The sequence below is a fragment of the Crocuta crocuta genome, unplaced genomic scaffold (assembly GCF_008692635.1).
Source record: "Crocuta crocuta isolate KB4526 unplaced genomic scaffold, BGI_CrCroc_1.0 scaffold64, whole genome shotgun sequence".
Classification (NCBI taxonomy): Eukaryota; Metazoa; Chordata; class Mammalia; order Carnivora; family Hyaenidae; genus Crocuta; species Crocuta crocuta.
The window spans coordinates 7,526,793-7,554,016 of NW_027530640.1; the positions used below are offsets into that span (position 1 = coordinate 7,526,793).

The 27,224-nt window shown below is 38.9% G+C and overlaps 1 protein-coding gene across 1 annotated transcript; it reads right to left on the reverse strand.

The window, feature by feature from the left end:
• Nucleotides 1-1,545: 1,545 nt before the first annotated feature.
• Nucleotides 1,546-25,674, reverse strand: SAR1B (secretion associated Ras related GTPase 1B). The gene is made up of 7 exons (XM_077768644.1): nucleotides 25,565-25,674; nucleotides 17,755-17,830; nucleotides 13,721-13,840; nucleotides 9,655-9,720; nucleotides 8,068-8,171; nucleotides 6,745-6,876; nucleotides 1,546-6,337 (listed from the first exon to the last, which is right to left on the reverse strand). The coding sequence occupies exons 2-7, from the start codon at nucleotides 17,810-17,812 to the stop codon at nucleotides 6,221-6,223; spliced, it is 597 nt and encodes a 198-aa protein (XP_077624770.1). The 5' UTR covers nucleotides 17,813-17,830; nucleotides 25,565-25,674; the 3' UTR covers nucleotides 1,546-6,220.
• Between the last annotated feature and the right edge of the window lie 1,550 nt (nucleotides 25,675-27,224).

Below are 27,224 nucleotides of genomic sequence, written 5' to 3' on the forward strand. Positions count from 1 at the left end.
ATTTTTTGAGAGAGAGTGAGAATGCATGCATGCGAGCTGGGGAGGGGCAGAGAGGAAGGCAGAGAATCCCAAGCAGGCTCCCCACTGTCAGCACAGAGCCCAACGCAGGGCTCAAACTCCCATGAACTATGAGATCATGACCTGAACCAAAATCAAGAGTCAGAGGCTTAACCGACTGAGCCACCCAGCACCGACTCACCTTTGAATCAGAAGGATGGTGGCCACCACCCAAAGGGCTTCATTTACATTTATGTTCCTTCCTAGGAAGGTGCCCTATTCCCAAACAAGGTGTCTTTCACATTATGAAGAGGCTGTGATTCTCGGATTACTTGTACCTTTAGTACAAATACCAGTCTAGGAGCGCCTGGGTGGTGCAGTCATATCATGACCGTCTATGGTCTGTGGGTTTGAGCTCCAAGTTGGGTTCTCTGCTGTCGACATGGAGCCCACTTTGAATCCTGTTTTTCTCTCTCTGCTCCTCCCCTGCTCAAGCTCTCAAAAAGAAAAAAAAAAAAAAGGTGGGAGGCACCTGGGTGGCTCAGTTCATTGGTCTCTTGGGCTCAAGTTACGATCTTATGGTTTGTGAGTTTGACCCCTGAGTCAGGCTCTGTCATTGCAGAGCCTGCTTGGGATTCTCTCTCTCTGCCCTTCCACCATTTGTGCTCTCTCTCTCTTTCAAAATAAATGAATAAAGTTTTTTAAAAAAAGTTTAAAAATTTAAAAAAAATATATAAATATTAGTCTAGTTGAAGATAAGCAAGCTAAATAAACTTAGCTTTATTTTCTTAGCATTTGCCCCTTCATTGCACTATTTCTATCTTCTTGATAGAAAAAATGAATGCGAAAAATTTGAGTCCATAGGTAAATCTGTATTTGATGGATCCCCTCATAATAGAACTGTGATTGCTTTTGTTAAAAGAGCTCGCTCAAATCTTGTCATTCAGCACATTGTTAGTGTTTTAAACTTTTTAAGTTTATTGAGAGAGAGCGCGCATGCTCATGCGCCCATGTAAGGGAGGGGCAGAGAGAGAGGAAAAGAGAATCCCAAGCTGTCAGCGCAGACCCGGACACAAGGGCTCAGTCTCTCGAACAATGAGATCCTGACCTGCGCCAAAGTCAGGAGTTGGCCGCTTAACCGATTGAGCCATCCCGGCACCCTGAGCATGGAACTCTTGATCTTGGGGTTGTGAGTTTGAGCCCCACACTGGGGGCAGAGTTTACTTTAAAAAAAAAAAAAAAAAAAAAAAAATCAAAGCTCCCCAGGAGATTCTGGTGCTTACTAGCACTAGAGCACCTTGATGTAGATAAAACCAACTGGTTGCCCTGTTTTTCACACATCAGTGGAGTCAACGTTGTATCAGTCCTACTCCCGTCTGCCCGGAAGTGGTTTGCAGGCAAATTAGGCCTTGGTACTTAGCGGATTCTTGAGACTCTTTGTATGAAGGGAATGTTCTATTATCGTCATTAATTTCAAAGTCCAAGAAATTTCTAATGAGCAAAATCAAAATGACTGCTGGATGATAAAAATGGAACTTGACACTCAAGTTTTTCAAAGACCAGGTTAGCATTTTATTTTTCTATTCCCGACACTCAAATTCATAGGGGGTGAATGATAATAGAACATAATCAAAATAACGTACAAACACAATTCAAGAACATTTAGCTATCTACTGCAGCTGTTCTTTGTAAAATACATAAAGGTAAACAAACATCTTTATATAAATTATGCTTAACAATCTGTATACACTATAAAACCATTGTTAAAGTTCACACTGAGATGCTAGTGCAAGCAGTGGTGTACAAAAGTGCAAACAAGGTTAGTGATGAAAAACTTCTCACTGACTTACCACTTCAACATACTCTGCATTCAGTCAAATACTGAAGGCCTCACCATGGAAAACACTTTGATCACTTTTAAGGAACCTGACGACATTCACCCTGAGCGCTCTGGCCTCAGCATGACAGCTGATGATGAGTTCAGGTTAGGAGCAGCACCAGGGAATAGAGAAACCCACGTGAAGTTGGCCATTGTGATGTGAATCTTTACGCTTGATAATGACCACAATTCCAAAGGCAACTTGTATGTCAAAAGCTGTAGAACTATCACCCCCCTGTGTCACCCCCTGAAATATCTAAAACTGAAGTTAAATCAAATCCTCCCTTCCCCATTTAAGATGTACGCTGAAGAATTCAGCCACTCCAGTGCAGCTTTTCTAAAAATACTTCTCTGTGAAATCACACAAAATTCTACCCTAAAATCTATTTGGTTGGGGACGCTCCTGAAACAAAGTTTATCTTGGATAAATTTGCTGACTCTACTTGAATTAGTTTTGATTCTATTTAAAAGTGAGGTCAAAGCCCTGAACAATCTATCAGTGGTATTAAATGCATTAGTTACTTAACGTTCTAAAGGACGAGGACAAAAATTCGCCGGTTCAGAACTGCATCTTCACCAGGCCCCGCAGATTCCATGCTGCAGGTATGGTGTGTGCATGTGTGAGGGGGGAGGGTTCCAGGGTCAGGAGCAGAGACCTGGTGTTTAACAAAATCCCTATCACTTTATACAGAGGCACAGTCCCATATTCTAAGACCCATTAATTCTTGATTGCTTCTTGTTGTGTTTAAAAGCACCAAGTTGCATTTCAAAAGAACAGCGATGGAAGAATCACCATGTAGTTTTGAGTATTTAGACCTCAACTGATAGTGTTTTCTGAACTCTTACACTGACAAAAAAATGTTTATAGAAAACATTTAATCCTCTGTTAATTTTGCATTAAGGAATTTATATTTGCCAACCTCTATTTTTTTCATGCTTTCTTGGAGGTTTTTTTGAAGCTTCACCAACTTTTACCTAGGTGTAAAGGGATCCAAACAGTATATTCTAAATAAAATGAGCACAAGATACCTTGAAAGAGTTCACCTGACATTAGCTATTCTCATTGTACACCGGTCAAAACATAGGTGGCAGTAAAGCCTTGCAAACTTTCATCACGTGACTAATAAGACTGAAATGCTGCACTGAGTCCCAACCAGTGCAGCTTCAGAGCAGTAAACCTTTCTCCTGAAACTCTCAAATCCTACCAACTAGAATTCTACTTCTTTTAACGATGGAACTTGTGAAAATGCTGGGTTTTGAATGTGGCTGATAAAATCATTTTGCAGAAGGCAACAAACACTATCGTGGCTGTTACCCTATGTTAATGATTTATAAGTAGCTGACGTTCTGGAAAGCACTGTAAAGAAGTGTGAGCCCACTGGAAACTAATAAGAAACAACACTGTAAACCACATTAAACCTGTACATATATGAAACTAAAATTGACATCTATGTAGGCAGTATCTGAATTCATACGTCTTTGGCACTCAAAGATACTGGGTCAGTCAAGCCAATGGTGAAGAATATTTTTTCATATACTTTAGAAAATGTCTTGCCCCAATTTTTGAAAATGCTGGGATCTCCATTCTAAAAATAAGAGAGAAAGACAAACTGGAATAAATTTAAAAAGCTATCTGAACACATAATTAACAGCAGTCACTGAAGCAGGTATGGGGGTTCAGAATTTCACTAATGAAAAAGTGGGCTGAGTATTTTAGAGTCTTGTAGAGTTTTAGATTTTAAAACCTCTTTTGAGCAGTGCCTCATTTCTATGGAATTCAATCTTGTACATGTCAGTGTTAACAATTACACTTCACACCTTACAGTGTAAGGTACAACAGTAACCTATGTCCCCGGAATACTCCACAGGTGGGCCCACTTGCACAGACACATGCACAGTACAGGTTTCCCCATGTGCTTCTGTTTTTTGCCCTTCTCTTAATTTGCTTCTCTTGAAGGGGAGCAGTGTGAGGAGCTGGAAGAGGGAGAGGGTTAAGCCCAATGGCTTGGAGCCTCTGCAGGCCCATCTCCCTGGAGCTGCAGGAAAGCTGGGTGCTGCCAAGCGCAACTTCATTTCTGGATGTTCATACCGTAAGAATCTTACATTAATGGAAAAATACCCACAGTTGAGCTGTGGTCCACAAAGTGACTTATTTCTTTGATCCCAGTGTCAGAACTAGAATTAGAATTCTGGGACAAGATTATCTGGTACCGGAAAGCATTTTTCCTCTTTAGAGAAACCAGTAAGCTTTTTCCTTTATACCGGTTTATGATACAGGTAACTGACTTCAGTAACACAATATAAGGAAATACTTGAAGAAAAGGCCTATCCTTGTTGGTGCTGAAGACAGATACCAAAAATGAGAGGCATTTACTTTTAATAAGGCCTCCTTTTGTTTAGTCAGGACACCTGAAGTTGAGTACTCTATTTACTAAATTATTTAAGCAAGCTCTACACCCAACATGGGGCTTGAACCCACAACCCAGAGATCAAGAGTCACATGCTCTACTCAACGAGCCACCCAGGCACCCCTCAAAGTACACAAGTGGCAGAATAAGCCAACAGTACTTTGTACTTTTCCCATGGTGCCACTGATGATTCAAAGCAGGGAAGAAACTTGTATTTTTCTTTTGGAAGGAAGCTTAGAGTGAAATGGAAGAGCCAAATTACTAAAACCAAATGTGTCGAATGATCTTGTTGGTTTAGTTAACTGGTCACTCCTTCCAGTCATATTCCCCAATCCTCACCTGTCTACCTCATATGTTATCCTATTGATGACAAAAAAGGACTATAATACATGATTTGGAAAAGATATTAAAATTATTCTTGATGGAACTGGAGCAATCTATTCTCAAGGAGATTGGTTAAATAGACTATAAAATCTTGGTTTATAACCAAGAAAGGACTATCTTAAGTTTGGGAGTCTTTAAAAATACATATTTGGCACTTTCAGCTTATTTCAGTAATGATGAGAATCTCGGGGGGGGGGAACCTCAGTTTCTTAGAAAATTAAAGTGATTTAAAAAGCTAACTAAAATTTTGCTATTAAGTTTATCAGACTTGCAGACACTATCGCACCGCAAGCACTACCTCTAAAAACAAAAGCCTCTGTGCTATAAAGAGGGGAAAGCAATTAATATAAATGAAAATTAAATACAAGCATTCATTTATTTCTACTGAGAAATAAAATGTGCCAAACAATGTAGAAGAGCTATAGCATAGGCCCAGAGTCCCCACTCATCTCTGACAACTGAAGTGGAAGAGGCTTTCTTTTTCCTTGCACCTGCAGGCCTCCACGATGAAACTACATGCAAGATCCTGCTTGTGGCCCGCCCTGAGAATACCATTATGTAAAGGGACTGGGGAGTACCTCTAGACATGGGGAGCCTGGTGCCTGTCACTGCTTTTGGTGAAAAGGCACAAATCACCAAACTGGGCACCAAGAAGTTTGGAAGCTTCAGAATTAGACTAGAATGGAGCCATAGGGCCTGTCATACCCCAGATTAACCTTGTGTTGTACCGGAAGGTGTGCTTTTCTTCAGAAGGCCGATCCCACGGCAACTAGGACATGGGCCCCATCAGCACTACTAACGGTAGCATTACTGTTAAAAATACACATGATTCAGAGATAAATGTGGTATAAGGTGCAACTGAACACAACCTGTCTCCTGGTAAACGCAAAAGCCTCTAAGGACTTAAACACTTCTAAAAATTCTGAAGCATTCTCCTTTCCCCACAGCCTCCTCATATGTATGACATTACTCACAATTTTTAGAGCATACTAGCTGGATACGACATCTTAAAATGAAACATCTGCCCAACAAAGATGCCAAACATTAGGGGTTGTTTTATTGCATGACGTTTGCATACGAAAAAATATTGAAAACTGTAAGGCATCATGCAATCATCAATAAGCTAATTATTAACTATATACTTAAGAGAGGTGGACATATAATCAAAATTTAAAAACTAGTTCCAAAATAGTACATAAAAATTTAACATGATGAGCTTTTAGATATGGTTTATATTTGTAGTTTCACATTGTTAAAAAGTGCTTCAAATGTACTGCTGGAAAGTTCTTTACAAATGGCGCTGGGGGTAATGTCAGATTATAAACTGTAAAAACTAATTTTTATGGAATTAGAAAGCTAACATTGTGATATTCAAACTTACATTGAATCGGTTTTTAATTTGCACTCAAATTAACTTGATATAATATTAATAATCTAAAAAACATCTGTTTTCTAACCAACAAAAGTCTATTGAATTCAAGTTATGCAAGTTGAGTGAGCAAATCTCTGAGTAGGCCTGAATGGTGAGACCTGGAACCGATGTGGGTCGTCGTTAATCAATGTACTGGGCCATCCAGCGGAAACCTTCGCCGTAACCTTGCCTTTTAAGCACACTGCACATGAAAACTTCTAAGGGTCGGGCGTTCAGTTCTTTCAGAGATACACTGCCCTAGGAGGGAAGACAGACATTATGGTGAATGACTCCTTTAGGAAAGAAAACCTCCACTTTATAGCAGAATTGCGGCTTAATTATGTTTCCCATAAGCATGAGCTTTGACATTTTTATTACCAGGAAAAGGTTTCATTCACTGGTAGAAAGAAAACCCATGAGGATATTTAAAAAGACCAAAATGTAGAAATGACAGTTTAGAAACTAATGTTACAGGTCAATTATACCTCAAAAAAAAAAAAAAAAAAAAAAAAGGCCACCAGTTGGGCTAATAATAACCAAGATTACTATTAGCACTAGTATCGGAATACACTGTTTCAGTAGATAAAACTAAAACATGAAGTTAAAAGATACTTAGGCTATCAAATTAAATATTCACACTTATCCAAAAAAATTATTTTATTTACCTTTCCTGTTGTCTGACCATATAAACCAAACATCTCTCGCAACCTCTCTTCACTGATGGCTTCAGGTCTGTCAATCTTATTCCCAAGAATCAGTATAGGCACGTTAGCAATGGTTTCATCTGTCATTAGTGACTGAAACAAAACAAAACAAAATGAAAGACAAGATGTTGATATGAAACCGTCTAAAGGGCTCATTATGGCAGGACCCCAAATGAATACCAAGGACTCATTATCGTAGCATGTCAGTTTTGTCAACTTTGTTTGGCAAACTTTTCCTGTATTTGAAAGTGAGCTCAGAGGCAACTAAGTGGCTCAGTTAGTAGAGCATGTGACTCTTAATCTCGGGGTTTTGAGTTCGAGCCACACCTTGGGTGTAGGGATCACTTAAAAAAATAAAATCTTTAATAATAAAATATAACAAAAATAAAGGAAGCTCAATGAAAGCATTAGCTCAATTCCTCTGTTTCCTTAAAGCTCCTTCTGTAAATGCTCAACTCTACTGACTCTGTGAATCACTAAGGTACCAAAATGAACACCTTGAAGGTGGCAGAACTGGTTTCAATTTTAGTTCTGCTCGTTATGAATTGTGAGATCTTGGATAAATAAGCCTCCGTGAAGTTCAAAGAGAATTTGGAATAGTAGCACCTACCTTACGGAGTTGATTTGAAAATTAAACGACTTAACATCCACGTGCCTGGCACAAGGTAAGTAGTCAGGAATTCCCTGACCCTGTTCCATGACCACAGGACCTACCTGGACTTTTCCACATGAACAATTATTTATTTGCCTGCTATGGGAAGAGGCACGGTCAGGTCAAATCATGCAACTGCTTTCTCTGTGGTCCCATATCTAGCCCTGGCCTTCCCTGCTGTTCATGAATCTCTTCAGGGAGCATCTGACCTGGGAGAGGGGAGAAATGGCTACACATGACCTGCTCACTCCTGCAAGTGGTGACAAAGATAGTATGTTATACCATTTCCAGGTTCCGGACAACTCCCAAAGCAAATGGCATACTAGCATGAACTGGGACTCAAGACCAAGCCACTCCAGGTATGTTGCAGACTTGAAATAAAAATACAAGGCACACTGCACAAAGTGAGCTTAGGTCTTCGGGAAGAATGTCTGTGTTAGCACTTCCTCCACAGCTACAATTCTTCTAAGCTATTGTCCCTGCCTTCCTAGCAGAGTAATCACTGAGCTCCACAAACTGCCAGGAGTCGTAGCAGAGGCTGCATAGAAGCTGCACTCTGATACTTCGATCTCCAACCTATTTCCTTAAGCTTACCAGAATGATTCAACTATGTTTAGTTTCAGTTAACTTACATCAAGTTCTTCTTTTGATTCTAACAGCCTTTCATGGTCTGCACAATCCACCAGAAATACAATGCCATTGATAGCAGGAAGGTAGTTTTTCCACACTCTTCGAGCTAACAAAAACAATCAGGAGTTAGATTTTATTTGCTGGTCAAACCTAGCAGATGGTTTGATGGAAGAGTCCAACAAGATACCCAGTTTTATTATTCCTTAGATGCTACTACTTCACTATGTAATCAAGTTAATCTTTAACCTGGTGTTGCCAAATCTTTCCAGAAGACCAAGGAGGGCTTTCCTTGATGTGAGCAAGTCAAATATTTCACTCTGTCCCAATTTTCCCATGTGAGAAGGGGAATTAATATTTGCTACCGATAGACAATGATGCACATGAAGTTCACTGGATGACTGCTACAATTTTTATATGTGGTATTCATTTTTTGACATTTCTAGTTTATCAGTTTTTTGGCCAATGATAAATCTGTAGTCAATGTCAGAAGGAAATCAGTATTGGGTACAGATTTGTTAAAATAATAAAAGCTAACTGTGTAACAGAAATTAACTAAAGTCGATGACACCATTAAGGTAATTTGTTCCATGATGGTTTAAAAAAAAAGATTTAGGGGTGTCTTATGAGTAAGCAACTTTTTCTGACTTCAGTTTTATGACATATCTTAAAAACAATACAGACATTAAGTCTCAGACAAACTCCATTAGGTTCCAATTCTCTCTATTATATTCTGGAAAGTACTTCATATATATTTCAAACAATTATTATGTCTCAAAATGTGCATTCACTAGCCACAACCACTCAAAATCTTTTCAACTGTTTGTCCTAAGAGGCTTTTAGAATGCCCACCAATAATACTCATTATTTATGAATTACCACGTGCTCGGTACTGCCATGTCTTTTGGGGGACATAAAAAATGGATTTTATTTCCAGAAAGTTTAGTAGAAGAGATAACATAGTCTTTTCCAAACTTGTAGACGTTTACACAGATGCACTAAGCGCCATGGAAGTACTATGGACAGCACTCACAGGTGAGAGTGGCTTCTCAGGGGTGGCAGCCACACTTAAACTGGGCCCTGAAGGTGGGTTACTCATGTGCAGATGGGGGTGGCGTGAATTAAAAACATAGAGGTGGGAGAACACCAAGGGGTTTGGTTTGGTTGGAGTAAAGAGAATAGGAAAGGGAGCAGCGGAAAATAAAGACAAAAAATAAAGTGGGATCAGATCACACAGATCCTCAATGTCAGGTCAACGAGCCTGGTTTTTATTTGCAGGTCACTCATCAAGTTTTTAATGCACAGCAGTAACGTCATCATAATGTGATTGTGACAATCAGTGAGACGTAGACTGGAGCAGACAACAGAGGCTAAATTTTGTTTACATGCTTTACACCAAAAGCAATTCAGATTTAAATTGACCAGGGGTATCATAAAAATCACTTTGCTTTAAAGCTTATCTGGGGGTAATAATTTTAAAATTTTAAGTCTACTCTGGCCTTTCTTGAATAGAATGAGATTTCATGCACTGGAAAATAACGGCCACATTTTTATTATGCTAAAATCTATTTACAAGAGTCATAGAATCTTACCTTGAACATGTCCACCCAGATCAAAAGTTGTAAAAGTCATGCCAGCAATGGTTAGTTCTTCGGAAGCTAAATAATAATACAAAATATTTTTACAACAAGAAAATCAGATTCTATTCATGGTAGATATTGCTAATTAGGTTTACTTTAACTGCAAATAAGTTCAAATCAAACATTTAGGAATTGATAAAAGAATTTGTTGAAGCGCCTGGGTGGCTCAGTCGGTTAAGTGTCTTTTGATTTCGGCTCAGGTCATGGTCTCACAGTTCATGGGTTCTAGCCCCACATTAGGCTCTGCGCTGAGCCTGCTTGGGATTCTCTCTCTCCCTATCTTTCTCTGTTCCTCCCCCCATTTGTGTTTTCTTCATCTCTTTCAAAATAAATAAACTTAAAAAAATAATTTGTTGTAATTAGATATACTCCAGTTTATAATGACAATATAACACAAGTAATGGTAATAATCTAGTATTCACTATCCACCACAAACCCAACATTTACTTGTTTTTCCTTCTCTAGTTCTCCTGAAAATATTATCTATTCAGGTAATTATTTGCTGTGAATTCAATTCAATTGTGAACTGTTGCAATCAGGAAAAAAATAATTTTTTCTGTAATTCACTTTAGATGATACCAGAGAAATAATTTTCCCTCATGGGGATCATATTATGCAACTGACAGTCTTTTATGATAAACACAAATATAATAAAAATTTTCACCATTATTTCTTCAAAGTTTTTTCTGCTCCCTCCCTTCTTTTGGGACTTCAAAGTATAAGTCTGCTAGACTGCTTGGTATTGTCCCACAAGTCACTGAGTATCTGTTCATTTTCTTTTCATTTTTCTCTCTGTGCTTCATTTTTATATAGTTTCTTTTGTTGACTTAGGTTCACCGGTCTTTCTTTCTCCAACACTGGCACTAATTTGCTGTTAACTCTATATAATGAAAATTTCATTTCAGGTATTAAAATTTTTCATTTCTAGAAGTTCTACTTGGTTCTGTCTTGTATCTTCCATTTCTTTCCTCATTCTGTTCATGTTTTCCTTAAATCCTTAAGCACACTGTTCACAGCTGTTTTACCATCTTTATCTGTTAGTCCATCATTTAGTCACTTCTGGCTCTGTCTCTACTGATTAATTTTCTCTTGGTTATGGATCACATTCTCTTGCTTCTTTGCATGTCTAGCAATTTTTTATTGGATGCTAGATATTGTATTCTTTTGAAGTAAGGTGGACTTTATTCTAGCAGGCAGTCAAACTGCTTGCAGATCAGTTTTTAAGTTTTGTTAGGTTCAAGTAGCTTTTACTTCATAGCTACTTCAGCCCCATTACTAAGGTATGATTCTACTCAAGTCTCTTTTGGAAGTGTATTCAACCAGGTCTCTCCCTTGTGGCTGGTGGGAACATGAATGATTCTTGGGCCCATATGAACTCTGAGAATTATTTGGTTAACCGCCCTGCTACAGCCATTCTTTCTTCAGAAATAGTTCTGTGGCTGAAAGAATAATCAATACGATTTGTGTTCAAAGTGTGTTTCTTCCCATAAGGGAAATATAACGCTTGGATGTAGCTGGGAAACCACCTTTATGATTATATCCTTAATAGACTCTCTGTTTTATAAAAGGTCCCAATTTGATTAAGATACAGAAAACTGTTAATATCCCAGGAAGTCTGCCCTTTCCTTGTCAATGTCCATTCCCAGAAGGAATCTGAATTCTAGCACCACAGGTTTGTTATGCCTATTTTAGAATTTCATATAAATGATACCATTATGTATATAACTTTTTGTGATCACCTTCTTCCATGCAGCATAATATGCACCGTATGTAACAGTTTATTCCTCTTATTGAACAGAATGTCACTGTTTATCTGTTTTCTTTTTTTTTTTTTTTTTATGGCTGTCTGAGCTGTTGGGAGCTGTTGGGGGTTATTAAAACTAATGCTGGTATAAACACTGTTGTAAAAAGATTTTGGTGAAAATATGTTTTCATTCCTCCCTGATATGTACTTACCAATGGAACTGTCAGACCATAGGGTAGACACATGTTACCTTTTCACATATGCTTTTGATTAATGCAAAATGTAAGAGAAAATGAATATGAGCTGCAGGAAAATTGAGATGCCAACTGTTTTGTGCCACTGCTTTTACTCCTAGTACTTAAAACAATGTCTGACATAAAGTAGGTGCTGCATAAATATTTGTTGAATAAATTTAAAAAAGCAGTATCAAAAAATTTTTAAATGGGGGCACCTGGCTGGCTCAGTTGGTAAAGCCTGTGACTCTTCAACTCAGAGTTGTATGTTTGAGCCTCACAGAGGGGGTAAAGATTATTTAAAAATAAAATCTTAGTCCCACTCTTCTCCCAATATAAAAAATTTTATGAAGTCTTCCTTTTCCAACTTCAGTATCAATTTTATCAATAAAATGGTACTTTTTGTCATTATTGTTGTGTCCTTGTTCTCTGAATATTTACTCAAATAACTATCATATTATCTACTTTTTGGCCCATTTCTCAGTTCTATTCTCATTTTTATTAAAAAAATTTTTTTTAACATTTATTCACTTTTGAGAAACGGAGCACAGTGGGGAAGGGGCAGAGAGAGAGGGAGACACAGAATCTGAAGCAGGCTCCAGGCTCCGAGCTGTTAGCACAGAGCCTAATGTGAGTCTTAAACTCACAAACTCTGAGATCATGACCTGAGCCGAATTCGGAAGCTTAAATGACTGAGCTACCAAGGCGCCTACTTTATTTTTATTTTTTTAAGTGTAATTTTGAGACTGAGTGATTGAGAGTGAGCGGGGAGGGGCAGAGAGAGAGGGAGAGAATCCCTAACAGGCTCCACACTGTCAGCGCAGCAGAGCCCAATGCGGGGCTTCATCTCGTGAACTGTGAGATCATGACCTGAGCCAAAACCAAGAGTTGGACTTTTAACCAACTGAGCTACCCAGGCACTCAATAAAACTATTAAAATCCATTTTACTCTACGTTGACTTGATTCAGTCTCTTCAACAGTAAAGGCAAGGTCATAGGTATTTATAAGGCATCTGTTCTAATAATTTTGTCACTTTAATGTTTACCTATTCACAGTATGGTGACATACTTTATATAAAGAATGTTATGTATTAAGTGATTTACAGAGTCCCTGTTAATGTCTTCCAGGGTAGTCTTTCTTAAAGAAACCACAGTAAATTATTTTTTCAAGTTGTTTTTAAAACTTTCTATAAATGAATACGTGCTCTGTTTTTTGGAATAACTCTATGGTCTTTATATTAGATACTGTTGAGGTTTCTCAGACTAGAAAAATACTTGGTTATTAAGTTAAGAGTAACTATAATCGGTCCACTGAAAAATGATTAAAATAGTAGTTTTAAAATCTGAAAGAAATTTAGGTTATCTAAACAAGGAAATGGTGAGGGGCGCCGAGGTGGCTCAGTTAAGTATCTGATTCTTAATCTCACGGTCCTCAGCTCAAGCCCCATGGTGGGTCCTGAGATGGGGCATGAAGCCTACTTAAATAAACAAACAAACTAATGGTGACTATTTATAGCCTAAGCAGTATCTGATTGGAGAGACCTCAATCATGTTATAATCCCTGAGAAAGTAACTTTAATTCCTCTATCTGGAGAAGGGTGTACTAACTGATAAGAAGATAGCAGTATTATTTCAAGATCTAAATATACTCTCTGGGAGTGGGTCAGCTATTATTTACTATATTATTTTAGTAGGTCAAATCACCTGATCACAATTTATCCACCACAAAAACCACCAAAAACAAAACACTTTTGGGGCGCCTGGGTCGGTTAAGCGTCCGACTTCGGCTGAGGTCATGATCTCATGGTTCGTGGGTTCAAGCCCCACACCAGGCTCTGTGCTGACAGCCAGCTCAGAGCCTGGAGTCTGCTTCAGATTCTGTGTCTCCCTCTCTCTCTGACCCTCCCCTGCTCGCTCGCTCGCTCTCTCTCAGAAATAAATAAAAACATTAAAAAAAAATAAAAAAGAAAACACTTTTGGGTAGTGTTATGAATTGTTACCACTTGATAAAGCAGAATGTTGTACGGGGGAATATACTTACTGGGATGTAACGTTGGGACATGTTGTCCAAGTCTGTCATCTTTTAGCATGTGTAGCAATGTTGTTTTTCCTGCATTATCCAATCCAAGAAATACCAATTTACCAGTTTTCTTATATAATCCTGCAGAATAAGATCTGATTAGTCAAAGTGCTGACAGATTATCCAAGTAAAATGACTTTAAATAAAAGTCTAGTATAAATATTTATAGTTATTTGGATACTTTCCCTAATTACTCTAGGTGTTTTATAAAGAAACACCTATTGACCTTTTGAACTTATAAGATTTTATAAATTCACTTGAATAAGCTTGGATTTCTAGTCTAATTTTAGTTTTGAAACTATTTTAAATCTATTATAATATACAAATTCAAATCATTTTAAACCTAAACTTTGTCCCAATCAATGAGTGTGTTACCTAAACTTACCTGCAGTGCCAAAATGCTGATTCCCTTGACAATTTAGGAATAAATATCTACATCTACTATTAGAGAAACACAAAATGCTTGATATCATGTATTAATGAAGCTAGATCAAAAGGAAAATTAAAAAGATATTCATGGATGAAAATAAGTAGTTTTGACAATAAAAATCATAGTTGAGTTCTTTCAATAGAAAGTTTAGGTCACTGTCAAATTTCCCTGAGACAGTAAGGTTAAACTATTCCTAGAATTGCATAAACTAAAGCAACAACAAAAAAAACCAAGCACATAATTTTAAATATATCAAGCAAGTACTGATAGACGAAGTGATAGCAAAAAGAGAACACTGATTCTAGCAGATTGGCATTTATTGAGAAATTCCAAATTGAGCTTTATTTTTTTTAAGGCTTTTTTTCAGTTTTAGGTTTACATCAAAACTGACAGGGTGGTCCAGAGATATCCAATATACTCCCTGTCCCCACACATATATAGCCTCTCCTATTAATAACATCACTCATGAAAATGGTACATTTTAACCAACAGTGGACCTACACTGATACATCATAATCACCCAGAGTTTCCTTAGGGCTTACTCTTAGTATAGTATAATCTGTATTCTGTACAAGGACCTATATCTATCATCATATTATACAGAGTATTTTCACTGCCGTAAAAATCCTATATGCTCTGCCTCTTTATCCTACCCCACCCCCCACTGGCTAGCAACCATTGATCTTTTTATGGTCTCTGTATTTTTTGCCTTTTTGCCTTTCCAGATGTCATATAGTTGTATATGACATATAGTTGTAATCATACAGTCAATTGAGATTGAAGATGCATTTAAAGTTCCTCCAGGTCTTTTCATGGCTCCATAGCTCATTTCTTTTTAGTGCTTAGTAGTATTCCATTGTCTGGATAAATGAGCTCATTTATCCATTCACCTCTGAAGGAGATCTTGGTTCCTTCCAAGTTTTGGCAATTATAAATGAAGCTGCTATAAAATCTTTGTGCAGGTTCGTGTGCGGACCTAAGTTTCCAGCTCTTCTGGGTAAATGCCAAGGAGCACAAGTGCTGGACTGTACGGTAAGAGTATGTCTAGTTTTGTAAGAAACCACCAAACTGTCTTCCAAAGTGGCTGTGCCATTTTGCATTCCAACCAGTGAATGCAAGTTCTTGCTGCTCCACATCCTCGCCAGCATTTGGTGCTGTCATTGTCCAGATTTTGGACACTCTAATAGGTATGTACCAGTAATGAATTTTATTTTTCATTTTTAATTGTCTAACACCTGTGGAATTACATAAGGACAAGGGACATAGTAGCAACTCAAAAATATGTTTTTTCAGTCAAAACATGAGCTTTTAAAGACATTACACAATTCTAATTCAGGCCACCCAGTTTTTAATAAATTCATACCAAAACAACACCTAACTCTTTATCCACATTATCCACATTGAAGCTGAAAAAGTAAACGGTTTGAAGTCCTAATCTTTTGATCACCCAGTGACCAACAGTTCTGATCCTAAGGGGAAGGACTGTCTTCCATATTTATTTGAGCTGGGATACTTTATTTCTCATTTAATCACGAGTTGTGATGAATAATTTTTTAAAACATTTCTATTTCTTAAAACATTTCTACACAGATGGTTTCTAATCAGTGCAATCACAGTCAGTTTTACAATCCTAACTTTTAAGCAGTAACAGTGTACTGGGTAAGATTCCAAAAGGGAACACGTAGGACATTTAAACTTTAATCTTAAAAGTGAGTTGGACTAAACCCTTATTTTGTGATAAGCACTGTTAAGCACCCATTATACATTACTTCATTTAATCTTCAAAATAAGTCTTTGAAGTACACATTATTCCCTTTCTTACAGAGGGGAACAAAGGCTCAAAGTTAACTTGCTCCAATGCCAAGGTCAGATCTGAGATTGAACCCATCTTTTTTCTTTTTAATGTTTTATTTATTTTTGAGAGAGAGAGAGAGCATGAGCAGGGGAAGGTCAGAGAGAGAGGGAGACACAGACTCCAAAGCAGGCCTCAGGCTGTGAGCTGGCTGTCAGCACAGAGCCCAACCTGGGGCTCGAACCCAGGAACTGCAAGATCATGACCTGAGCCGAAGTCAGACGCTCAACTGACTGAGCCACCCAGGCGCCCCGAACCTATCTCTGATGTGAAAGCTTTAGTTCATTTCCATTTTTCTACACTGCCTCCTACTGTTAGCCATATTAACCTCTTGCTCCTGCTTATGAGGCAGTCTACTTTTTCAATGTAGTTCAGCATTGATCCAACCTGTTACAACCCAGGCTATCCCAATATAATGAAGTTGAAAACATTTATTTTTGACCTAGTTGTTGCAAATAATGTAACAAAATATTTCAGTCTGATAAAAATATTTAAGAATTTTTGAGGAAGTAGTATGGAAAGATCTGGTATTTGACCTGTAGTAGAATGACCGTATAAGATAATGTGAGGAATTTTATTTTAAAGAGGAAAAAAAAAAAGAGCACCTGGTGGCTTAGTTAAGTGACCAACTCTTGACTTTGGCTCAGGTCATGATCTCACAGTTTGTGAGTTCGAGCCCCACAGTGGACTCTGTGCTGACAGTGTGGAGCCTGCTTGGGATCCTCTGTCTCTCTCTTCTGCTCTTCCCCCACTCATACTCTCTTTCTCTCTCAAAAATAAATAAAAATTTTAAAAAAGAAAAACTTTGATTTTTAAAAATTTGCAAAAATTGAGGTCCATATAAGAAATTAAAAATAGATTGATAAAATTTTACCTTACATTTTTATCCTTTTAATATACAGTAGTCAAACAAAATGTGTATTTTCCAAGCAATATTTATTTCCTTGGTTCAGATTATGTTTATGGAAGAGGAAATATTTATATAGGAGATAACAATTCATAAGTACAGTTGTGGCCAGTTAGGAATTATGTTGACAACTCTGTAATTACATGAAATGCTTCTCTTTGTGCCAGTTCAAGATGACATGGAGACTAAACTTAGGGCAAGATTCGAAAACAGGAGACCAGAAATATCTTCATCAATTACTACAATAATAAAATTGTATACATGGTAACATAGAAGACAATCAAAACCTTGTTTCACTGGAAAATGTGAGAAGTTAAGAACATGAGGAAGAGAGGGACATGCTTAGATTTTTCCTTTTTGAAATCTATAGAGGAAAAATACTAGTCAGCATTGCTGGGTATACAAGTCTCATTTAGCATACATTTATAATAAAAACAATGCAGTCAATTTCTGTGAGGAGTAAATGAGATAAAGTATCTAAAGTACTTAGAAACTTTTTAGGTAAACTGGCTAATCAAAGGTAGCTACTTCTGTAAATAATATTCCTATCAACAACCTTAAAAGAGGTAGGGATTATTGTTAATTTACAGATAAGGAAACTAAGGCTAAGGTAAAGAAAGTAATTTGCCCAAGATTACATAATTTATAAGAGATATACAATGAGTTATTTGAACACATTTGTATGATTTCAAAGCTCACATTCACAACTAGTGGGTTATACATAAAAAGAGGCTCTAGACAAATAAGCACTTTTATGTAAGTAGGATTAAATGAGGTAACAATAGAGAACAAAGGGCCAACATTACCTAAAAACTGTAGCACACTGCTGAAACCACTGTAAATCCAGTCAAATATGAAGGACATATCCAAATCTTACAGAGTCTGGAAAAGAAAATGTTTTGAATTCAGTAGTTGACATTAAACACCAACAACATTAAACTCGAACTCTGAGTAAATAATCCTATAACAACATTACTATAAAGACTTTAACTGTTCTTTTTTGTTTGTTTATTTTTGAGAGGGAGACAGAAGACCCAAAGCAGGCTCCACACTAACAGCAGAGAGCCCAATGTGAGGCTCAAACTCAGAACTGCAAGATCATGACCTGAGCAGAAGTTGGAAGCTCAAAGGACCAAGCAACCCAGGTGCTCCCCCTCTTTTTTTAACGTTTATTTGAGAGAGAGTATGTGAGACCACGCTCGCAAGCAGGGAAGGGGCCGAACGTGGGACAGAGGATCGGCAGCAGGTCTATGTTGAGAGCAGAGACCCTAATGCAGGGCTCAAACTCACTAACCGTGAGATCATGACCTGAGCCAAAGTTAGACACTCAACCAATGGAGCCACCCAGGCACCTCAAGAGTTAGCCATTCTTATCCAGGGTGGTCTAATCAAATACCTACTGATGCATAAAACACAAAATGCCATTAAAATACAAACTAATGGGGCTCAGATGGTAGAATATGTGACTCTTGGTTTCAGGGTCATGAGTTCAGGCCCCATGCTGGGTGTAGAGCTTACTTTGAAAAAATTAAAGGAAGAAGCCTCTTTTTATTTTTAAAACACAACAAAAAAATTTTTTAATTAAAAATACGAACTAGGACCATTCTTTGCCAATCACAGCAGCAAACATGAAAATGAACTGTAACAGATGGAACTAGAAAAGATGTGGTAAAAGAGGCAGTTAGTGGCAGTATAAATGGGTACAAATCTTTTTAACAACTGATTTGGCAGTAATCTATGTCACACCATTTGACCCAAGAATTCTTTCAGAAATTGTCCAAATAAAGACAATCTTTATGTATCAAGATGTGCACCAAAGTGTAATACAAGACAAATTTTGGAAATAATCTCTATTCAAGAGTAAGTTAAAGTATATATGGCCTATGAAATATTTACCAAAACCTTGGAGTGGAGGAAGGAAGAGCAAGGAGAAAGAGAGGAAAGGAAATTTATGATAATGAAATAAGTTTTCAAGTCTGATTATACCTATGTTGAGTAAAAACCCTTTTTCCATTACTTTTGGTCTTTTGTAGCAAATGGTATCAGGTGGTAATTTCTGGGTTCGTAATCTTTCTGCATTTTTCAAATTTTAATCATATTACTGAATGTTAAAAAAAGTTTCTGAAATCACAGTAGAAAACGCAGAGTATAGTTCGATTTGGCAGTTCCTTGACATGTGCTTGATAACTAATAAAATTAATATGGAAAGAAGAGGGGGAAAAAACCTCTTGAGAAATGAAAGATCATATATACAAAAATATACTTTCAGATCAACAAAGTTCTTTTTTTTTTTAATGTTTTATTTCTGAGAGAGAGAGTGAGAGAGAGAGAGACAGCGTGAGAAGGGGAGGGTCAGAGAGAGAGGGAGACACAGAATCTGAAACAGGCTCCACGCTAGCTGCCAGCACAGAGCCCAACGCGGGGTCAAACCCATGAACTGTGAGATCATGACCTGAGCCGAAGTTGGACGCTTAACCGACTGAGCCACCCAGGCACCCCTATGTACCGCTTTTTAAATCACTCCACCTTATGAGTCTGACATGCAGTTCCCTTCTCCCTCACATCCCCCATCCAGTTGATTATTTCCCAGCTGTATCAATTTCTGCAGTCTCCAGTTGTCTTTTGATTTCTACAGGAGCTACTTTGTGATCAACCTTAAATCACATTCCCAAACAACTATCTTAACCTTAAATTTTGTTTGTACCAATCTGTACCACCCTCCAGAGCAGCTTTGTGAAAATGTCATCTTAGACTTGACTTCGTGCATAGTCAGGGTGACTGTAACTCCTAGTTTGCTCCGGATAGTCTCAGCAAAGTTATCTGGGTATATTTATCAATAGTGCTTCCTTTCACTCTCAAAAGCATCCTGATGAGGTGTGAAATTTATACGGCCACCCTATACCTGTGGATAGACAGCCACTGGAGGTCTATGAGCTGAGAAATGATTCAAACTCCTAGTCCAGTACTTCAGAACTTCGACTATATACCTTTTGGCCACCTTTACAAGTTCAATACATATCCTCCACTTATAGCTTTCCCTGTGCCAAAGTAAACCACTGCTCATGACCTGTACTTAACCACCTTAAAACCTCTGCCCATTCTCCTACCCAACATCAGAATTTCTCCCACCAGCTCTGCCTAAAGACCTTCTGCCTTAAGCCAAATGCTATGGAATTAATGAGTTTTCACTTGAGATGGCCTTTAAGGGACAGATGGGGTGGAAGAACCAACAGAAGCCAGAAAGGGTAGAACAACTAAAAGAGAGGATGGCACAAGTGCAAAGAAGTTAGCCCCATGAAGTCCAGCTGCAGGGATGTCACAGCTTGTTTTGTGGCAAGGAGACGACTGCTGAGAGGGTGAGGAGCCTGCATGGAGCGGAAACAGAGGAGAGCCTGTGGCCAGCACTTAAAGTGCAAAAGCTGGTCTCTATCAGTCATGAGCTGTGTGACCTTGGAACAAGTTACAAGTTTCTTCTGCAAAATCTCTTAGAGTATCTGTAAAGATCAAATGAGATAAAATGCACAAAATAAGTACTTAATACTGGTTGCTGTTATTACTGAGAAGTGTAAAAGACAGAAGGTCTTTCAAAGAGTTTGAAATGGAATGACGGAAATGGGAGTTTCTTCTTAAGGAGGATAAGGCTCGAGTATGTTGATAAGGAAGAGCTATAAGAAGGGAAGGAGCTAGTGGAAAGGGAGAGGTTAAAGATGAAAGAAAAAGAGAAGGAAGGAATTAACCGAAAGGGGCAAAGTCTCCAGAGGAGCCAGGGTTGAGAGTGCATCTCCTCCTTTCAGAGTAGAAGTAAGGAGGGCCTGGAAATGTACAGTGGAGGTAGCAGGAATCTGACTGCAAAAGTGAAGAAGGGGGATAGAGAATTTTCTGAGGAGCAGAATGAGGGTTAGAATAGATAGCTACTGTGAGGAAAAGACCCAAGTTAAAAGACGGCTAAGAAGAGCCAAGTGCTTGGCTGGGGCTGAAAACCATTCAGAGCACTGCCCGTCTGCAGGGATTTCCAATTTCCCCCTCTCCCTGCCACCCTCACTTCCCAGCAAGCGTCAGCTTTAAAGAATACAGAATGAACAGAGATTAAGGAAGTGAAAAAAGACCAGGGGGACAGGAATTTGAGAGTACTAGTGAGAGTCTGAAGTGATGTGATCAAAAGTTCAGGCTGAGTAGCTAAAGGTACCAAGGAAGCTGATCTACGGGGATAAAGTGGGGGGAAATCTCTGGTTGAAAAGCAAATGTAGACATAGTCGGAGTAAAAGGGTGAGAGAAGTGAAAGGTGGACCAGAATTGTGTCAGCAAAGTGGAGAACACGAGGGTCAAAAACTCAAGAGGATCAGGTCTGGGAGGGGGTAAGTTCCAAGGCCTGGCTCTGGCACAGACGGCTGAAGAAGGCGAATGAAAGAAAGCTACAGATATCCAGGCTGAGCTATATGGTCTACAGTCCACGCTAAGCACCCAATCTCCTAGAAGAACGGCTACAAACGGCTATAGAAAGCAAGCCTGTGAATCCAGTGACAAAGCCCTCACTGAAGGGGCGCCTGGCTGGCTCAGTCGGTAGAGCATACGACTCTTGATCTTGGGGACCTGAGTTCGAGCTCCATGTTAGGTGCAGAGGTTACTACAAACAAAAGGGGGGAGAAGCTCACTGTAGATGACTGTTGGTGGGTGAGAGCTCTGAGACTGATGGGGGGTAGAATGGGATAAGCCCTGCAGGAAAAATGATTTCTTCAGTAAGGATGGTCCAAATTTGCTGTTGCAAAATTTGTCCCTAGAGAAATGATTTAATAATATATATGGGGAAACTCTGCTTTAGAAGATAATGAGATATTTATATTTGTATAAAGTTGTGGTTTCTAAGAACCTTAAAATAAGCAGGAGTCATTAGTCATTTTAAAGTAGAAATAAAAATGCCCAACTAAGAATAAAAGTTACTTAGCCACAAACAGATACCTGAGCCCAGAGATGAGGTTACACAACACCATGAACACACTATTAAGACATGTGAAGAGCAAAGGTCAAGAATAAGGAAACATATACACGTCAGCAGATTTATTTATTGCATGAACAACAAACAGGAAAAGTGCCTATGCAGATTAGAAAAGAGATCTACTTTAGTAACATGAAAATCAGTACAAAGAGTGTAATGAAGCAGAACCTCTCCGGTTACAAATAACTTCGTAAAGCTTTGTCCCATTAAACGTATCTGCATGATTCCACTTACATGAAACATCCTAAATATGTAAGTTCTCAGAATAAGTTAGTGGTTGTCATACAGGGCAGGTAAGGGGAAACTGGGAGCGACTGCTAATAGGTACTGGGTTTCTTTCTGGGTGACGAAAATGTTCTGGAATAATCGGTGATGGTTGCATAACCTTGTGAATACAGTAAAAACATTGAATTGTATACTTTAAGAGAATAAATTTTATGGTATATGAACTGTCTTTCAGTAAAGCTAGTTTTTAAAAAATAAAGAAATAAAAATAAAAGCTCCAGTAGTCTAAAAAGGCAACTATAACAGGAGTGTAGGATTATAGAGGCAATACATTAATAACTCTGGAAAGCAAAGGATAGCAGAGCTATGGTTAGAGTACCTATTTTAGAATTTTTAAAAATCTGGATTTAATATGCATCTTCTGAAATATTATTATTTCATTCTGGGAAAGCCGATCTTTCTGAGCTCCAGTTTCTTCTGATAAATAACGGGAATGCCATCTGCCTCACAGAATTTTAAGAATGATTAATTATGATAATGTACCTGAAAATATTTTGAACACTACACAATATAAGGTGGTATTAACTCATTCAGACTAAATTAATTGAAATTGAAAGCACAAATCTTATTTTTTTTAAAAAACATTTTTAAGTAATCTCTACGCCCAGCATGGGGCTTGAACTCACAACCCTGAGATCAACATGTTCTACCAACTGAGCCAGCCAAGTGCCCTTTCAAAGTACAGACTTTGAAAAAGTTTTTTAAATTAATTTTTAGTTTTATAAAGTTTATTTATTTTGAGAGCAAGAGCCCAAGTGAGCAAGTGCACACTAGAGGGGGAAGAGCACAGACAGAGAGGGAGAGAGAATCCCAAGCAGCCTCCTCCACACTGTCCAAATGTCAGTACAGAGTACAGTGCGGGGCTCGAACCCACGAACTGGGAGATCATGACCTGAGCCCAAGTTGGACACTCACCTGACTGAGCCACTCAGGCACCCAAACAGTTTTTTTTAAGTTTATTTATTTATTGAAGGGGAGGAAGTGTAGAGAGGGAGAGAGAGAGAATCCCAAGCAAGCTCCACGTGGACATTGCAATGCGGGGCTTAACCTCATTAAGTGTAAGATCATGATCTGAGCCAAAACCAAGAGTCGGAGGTTCAAGTGACTGGGCCAGTCAGGTCCCCAAGTTTTTAATATATTTAATGACTTATTTTACTTTAAACATTAACAACACCAAATATTAACAATGCCATCGTTGACAGTAACCAGAAAAGGTACTAGAATAGTTTCCTTCAACTCTCGGTAAAGATATTTAGTAGAAAAAAATTAATCATAATTTTCTACCCAACTTCATCGGGTTTATGATGAAAACGTGTACAAATTCCTTAAGACCAATAAATTATCTGTAAGCTAATTTAGGAATTATGCACACTTCTCTTTTGAATTCATACAGTACCAGAAATATAAAGAAGGCCAAACTCTGCTTGACCTTGTTTTAAAGAATTTCAGCAAGGCCCTGTGCATTACTAAGGATGGACAGGAACAATGCTGAATGTTTCAAGACAAAGTTGCCTTAGAAATACTTTCACCTAAAACTGTTAGATTTTCTTTCCATAGCCTTCAAAGTTTTGAAACAGTGATGTAAATACAAAACTCAAGAAAATTTAGGACCGAATGCATAGCAATCATAATAATGGAATTAGGCCTTTTGGTTCATGTAATCAACAAAAAGTACAAACTCAAGTTTCCTTAAGGGAAAAGTGACACTCGACTTAAAGGTTAAACCTGTGTCAAATTTGAATAGGATTTTTTTAAGAGTGCAAAAAGGGGGAAAGAACTCTGTATTACGAATAAAGTTGTTTGTGAGTATGAGTACTGAACTTGTCTATACTGAATTAAGAAAATAAAAACCGATGTAAGCAGTGACAAATTGAGTCCTTAAAATACTTTTATAAAAGAAAGCTCTAGGCCCAACAGGGGCTTGAAATCATGACCCCAAGATCAAGAGTCGCATGCCCCACCGACTGAGCCAGCCAGGCGCCCTCTTAAAATACTTTTAACTGAAACTGTTCTAAAAGCTAAACACAAGAAAATTTTTTCAACAGTGTGATTTTAAAGGTATTTGCTTAGTAATGTTTTGCAGAGAAATCATTTAAGTGAGTATCAGCCAAGTATACTTAAAGAAAAGGGCGTAGAAATAATGCATCATTACTACAGATTCTGATTTCTAAGTTTCAAATACTGTGGCAATGATTTTCATTTCTGATAGCCTAATCTTTTGTCTCAATTTCTGCTTGAAGTGAAAGGAAAGGATAGTTAAAACGTACTTTTTTCAAATGCTAATCTTCCTCATTACTAACAGTGCTTCTCTAACATTTTTAAAATAAAAGCAAAACATTCCTTTTCTGCAAACTCAGAAAATGCCAATGAACTATAATCTTAGTTTTTAAAGTTCAAAGTATTTTGGTGATGAATGTAAATCCTGGAAGTAACGTTAGATATACGCTTTCCTTTGACATACCAGCACCACTAATTTTTGACAAATTGTAAATATTCCCTTAATCCTCATCTGTAAACCAGAGATAATACAATTACCTTCCTTAGTGCATTGTTGTGCAAATGGCAGCGCCTCACTCACAGGAAACAGTCAGTAAATGTTTCCTTCTCTTTCATTTGCTTAGAGGTGGCATACTCTTAACTGGTATTTTAACAGTGAACACAGGATATTCTTCAGAATAAGACACGGGGTAATAGTGAGCTTGATAGATGAATATGTAAATAATATTAGGTTTAATTTTTAAAGTTAAAAATATTCTTTCACCTCGTATTGCCCAATGTACCAAACACCTTACGTTCCTAATGAGTTTGGTTCTTTCAGCCAACGAGGTCACAGTGTTAGCTGTTGTCAAAACACATTTCTATCTTGGAATATCTGGGAACAATTTATAAATCATTACAGTTTTCACCCAACAGTGTATCTTTCCCCGCCACTCAACTGGGACTTGGGCTATGACTAAACGTTAACTTGCACTAGTAAAGAAGCTCACTTTGCTCCCACACGAATTGGGAGAGCTAAAAACACAAGACGTCACAGGGGTTTGAGCTGTTGAAGGGGTTTGAGCCGCCTTCACCTTACCAGGTGGGGAAACCGAGGCGGAGGGGAAAGAAGGGCTTGTCTACCGCAGAGTCATCTCGTTCATTCCTGAAACAACCCACCGTTTGACAGCAGCAGGTGTGCTATGCAGGGGACCGTCAGGGCGGCCCCCGCGGAGCAGCAAAGGAACCCGTCCTGCTTAGTGCTGCCAGATTCCGGAGAGGAATCTAGGCCCGAAAAGTGCGCTTTCCTCGGGGAAAGCGGCCGCCTATAGGTTCTACCGGAAGAAGAGACCGCCACTCACCTGCTACTGGAGAGATCGCAATTCCTCGCTCGGCGTCGGCTTTACGCCCTCCTAGTTCGAACTGCAAAGCGCGATGGCTGCCGAGGTCCCAGCTCGCGTCAGCTCCTTCCGGGCCGGGCGGGGGGTGCCTCACTCCCGACGGTCCGCAGGACCGCAGTTCCACCCGTCCGAAGTTCCGCCTTCCCGCGGTTCCGCCGCCAGTCCCCTTGCTGAGCGCGCCTGCTGGCTGGGGCCAGCCTTCCCGCAACCTGGTCTCCCCACGTCCGCCCAAAAGGGTTTCAGCGGCCTGAGGGCCTAGGCCTAGAAAGAAACGCGAGTCGCCTAGCTCGGAAAAATTATCCATGACAACCGTTTTTCAAAAATACATTTTTAAAGTACATTTTAAAAGTATATCTGTTGAGGGGCGCCTGGGTGACTCAGGTCATGATCTCACAGTTTGTGAGTTGGAGCCCGCGTAGGGCTGTGTGCTGATGGCTCGGAGCCAGCTGGGAGTTCTGTCTCCCTCTCTCTCTCTCTGCCCCTCCCCTGCTCTCGCGGGGGCGCTCTCTCTCTCAAAAATAAACGTAAAAAAAAAAAAAAAAAGGACACCCGTTTCCTGAGTTCACAACTAATTTACAAAACTTCATTATGTACCAGGTAATGTGTTGGATGCTGGGTATTGAGCTTGAAGCAAGACTGTCTTGACTCGGCTGTTCTTCACGAAAGGATTAACGTTACCACCCTTAAATGGGTTTAAATAAAAATACTTGAGTATCTTGAATGGAAGTGTGATGCTCTCAAGGTTGCTCTGGAGCCTGGGACGCCTGGGTGGCTCAGACGGTTAAGCTTTCGACTTCGGCTCAGGTCATGATCTCTCGGTTCGTGGGTTTGAGCCCCGCGTCAGGCTCCGTGCTGACAGCTAGCTCAGAGCCTGGAGCTTGCTTCGGATTCTGTATCTCCCTCTCTCTCTGACCCTTCCCTGCTCACGCTGTCTCTGTCTCTCTCTCAGAAATAAAAAGAAAAAAAAACTTGGAAAAAAAAAAAAAGATTGCTCCGGAGCCAGAATGGGGAGAGGAGATGGGGGTTAAAGAATGGGTTATTTGATAGATTCCCAGCAAAATCTGTAACTGGCTCTACTGGATCTCTCCCTTTCTTCTGCAGCTTCAGGAAGCGCCTCAGCCCATGTGTCTTTCCTTGGTAGTTGCCATTTCTTCTGTCCGAACAAATTATCCAAACCTCTCCTTCCCACCCAGGTATATCATATGCAATCTTAAGGCCTTAGCGCAGATAGCCAGCCCTCTCTCATCAAAATCTCCTTCCCAGACTCGGTTAAGCTCTCTCTTAACGGGTTTCCCCAGCAACTGTACAATTCTCCTTATATTTGTTACCTTATAATTGTACAATTAAATATGGATGATAATTTTTGAAAAGTCTCCCTAACAGACATTTTACAAAATGTCTGCCTTTTCTTCTCTTGAACCTATTTTCAGTGCCAGGCATACAATAGGTACTCAATACATATGAACTAGTGATTCATTTATAACATAAGGATTCTAGGTACATTTTTATCCACAAGAGATTGAAATTTTTCCCTCAAGCCCATTGATCTGAGTTAGAGAAACCTGTTACTCCAGTCTGGGTTCCCCTCTACTTTCCTTTCCACACATCTTCTCTTGAGTTC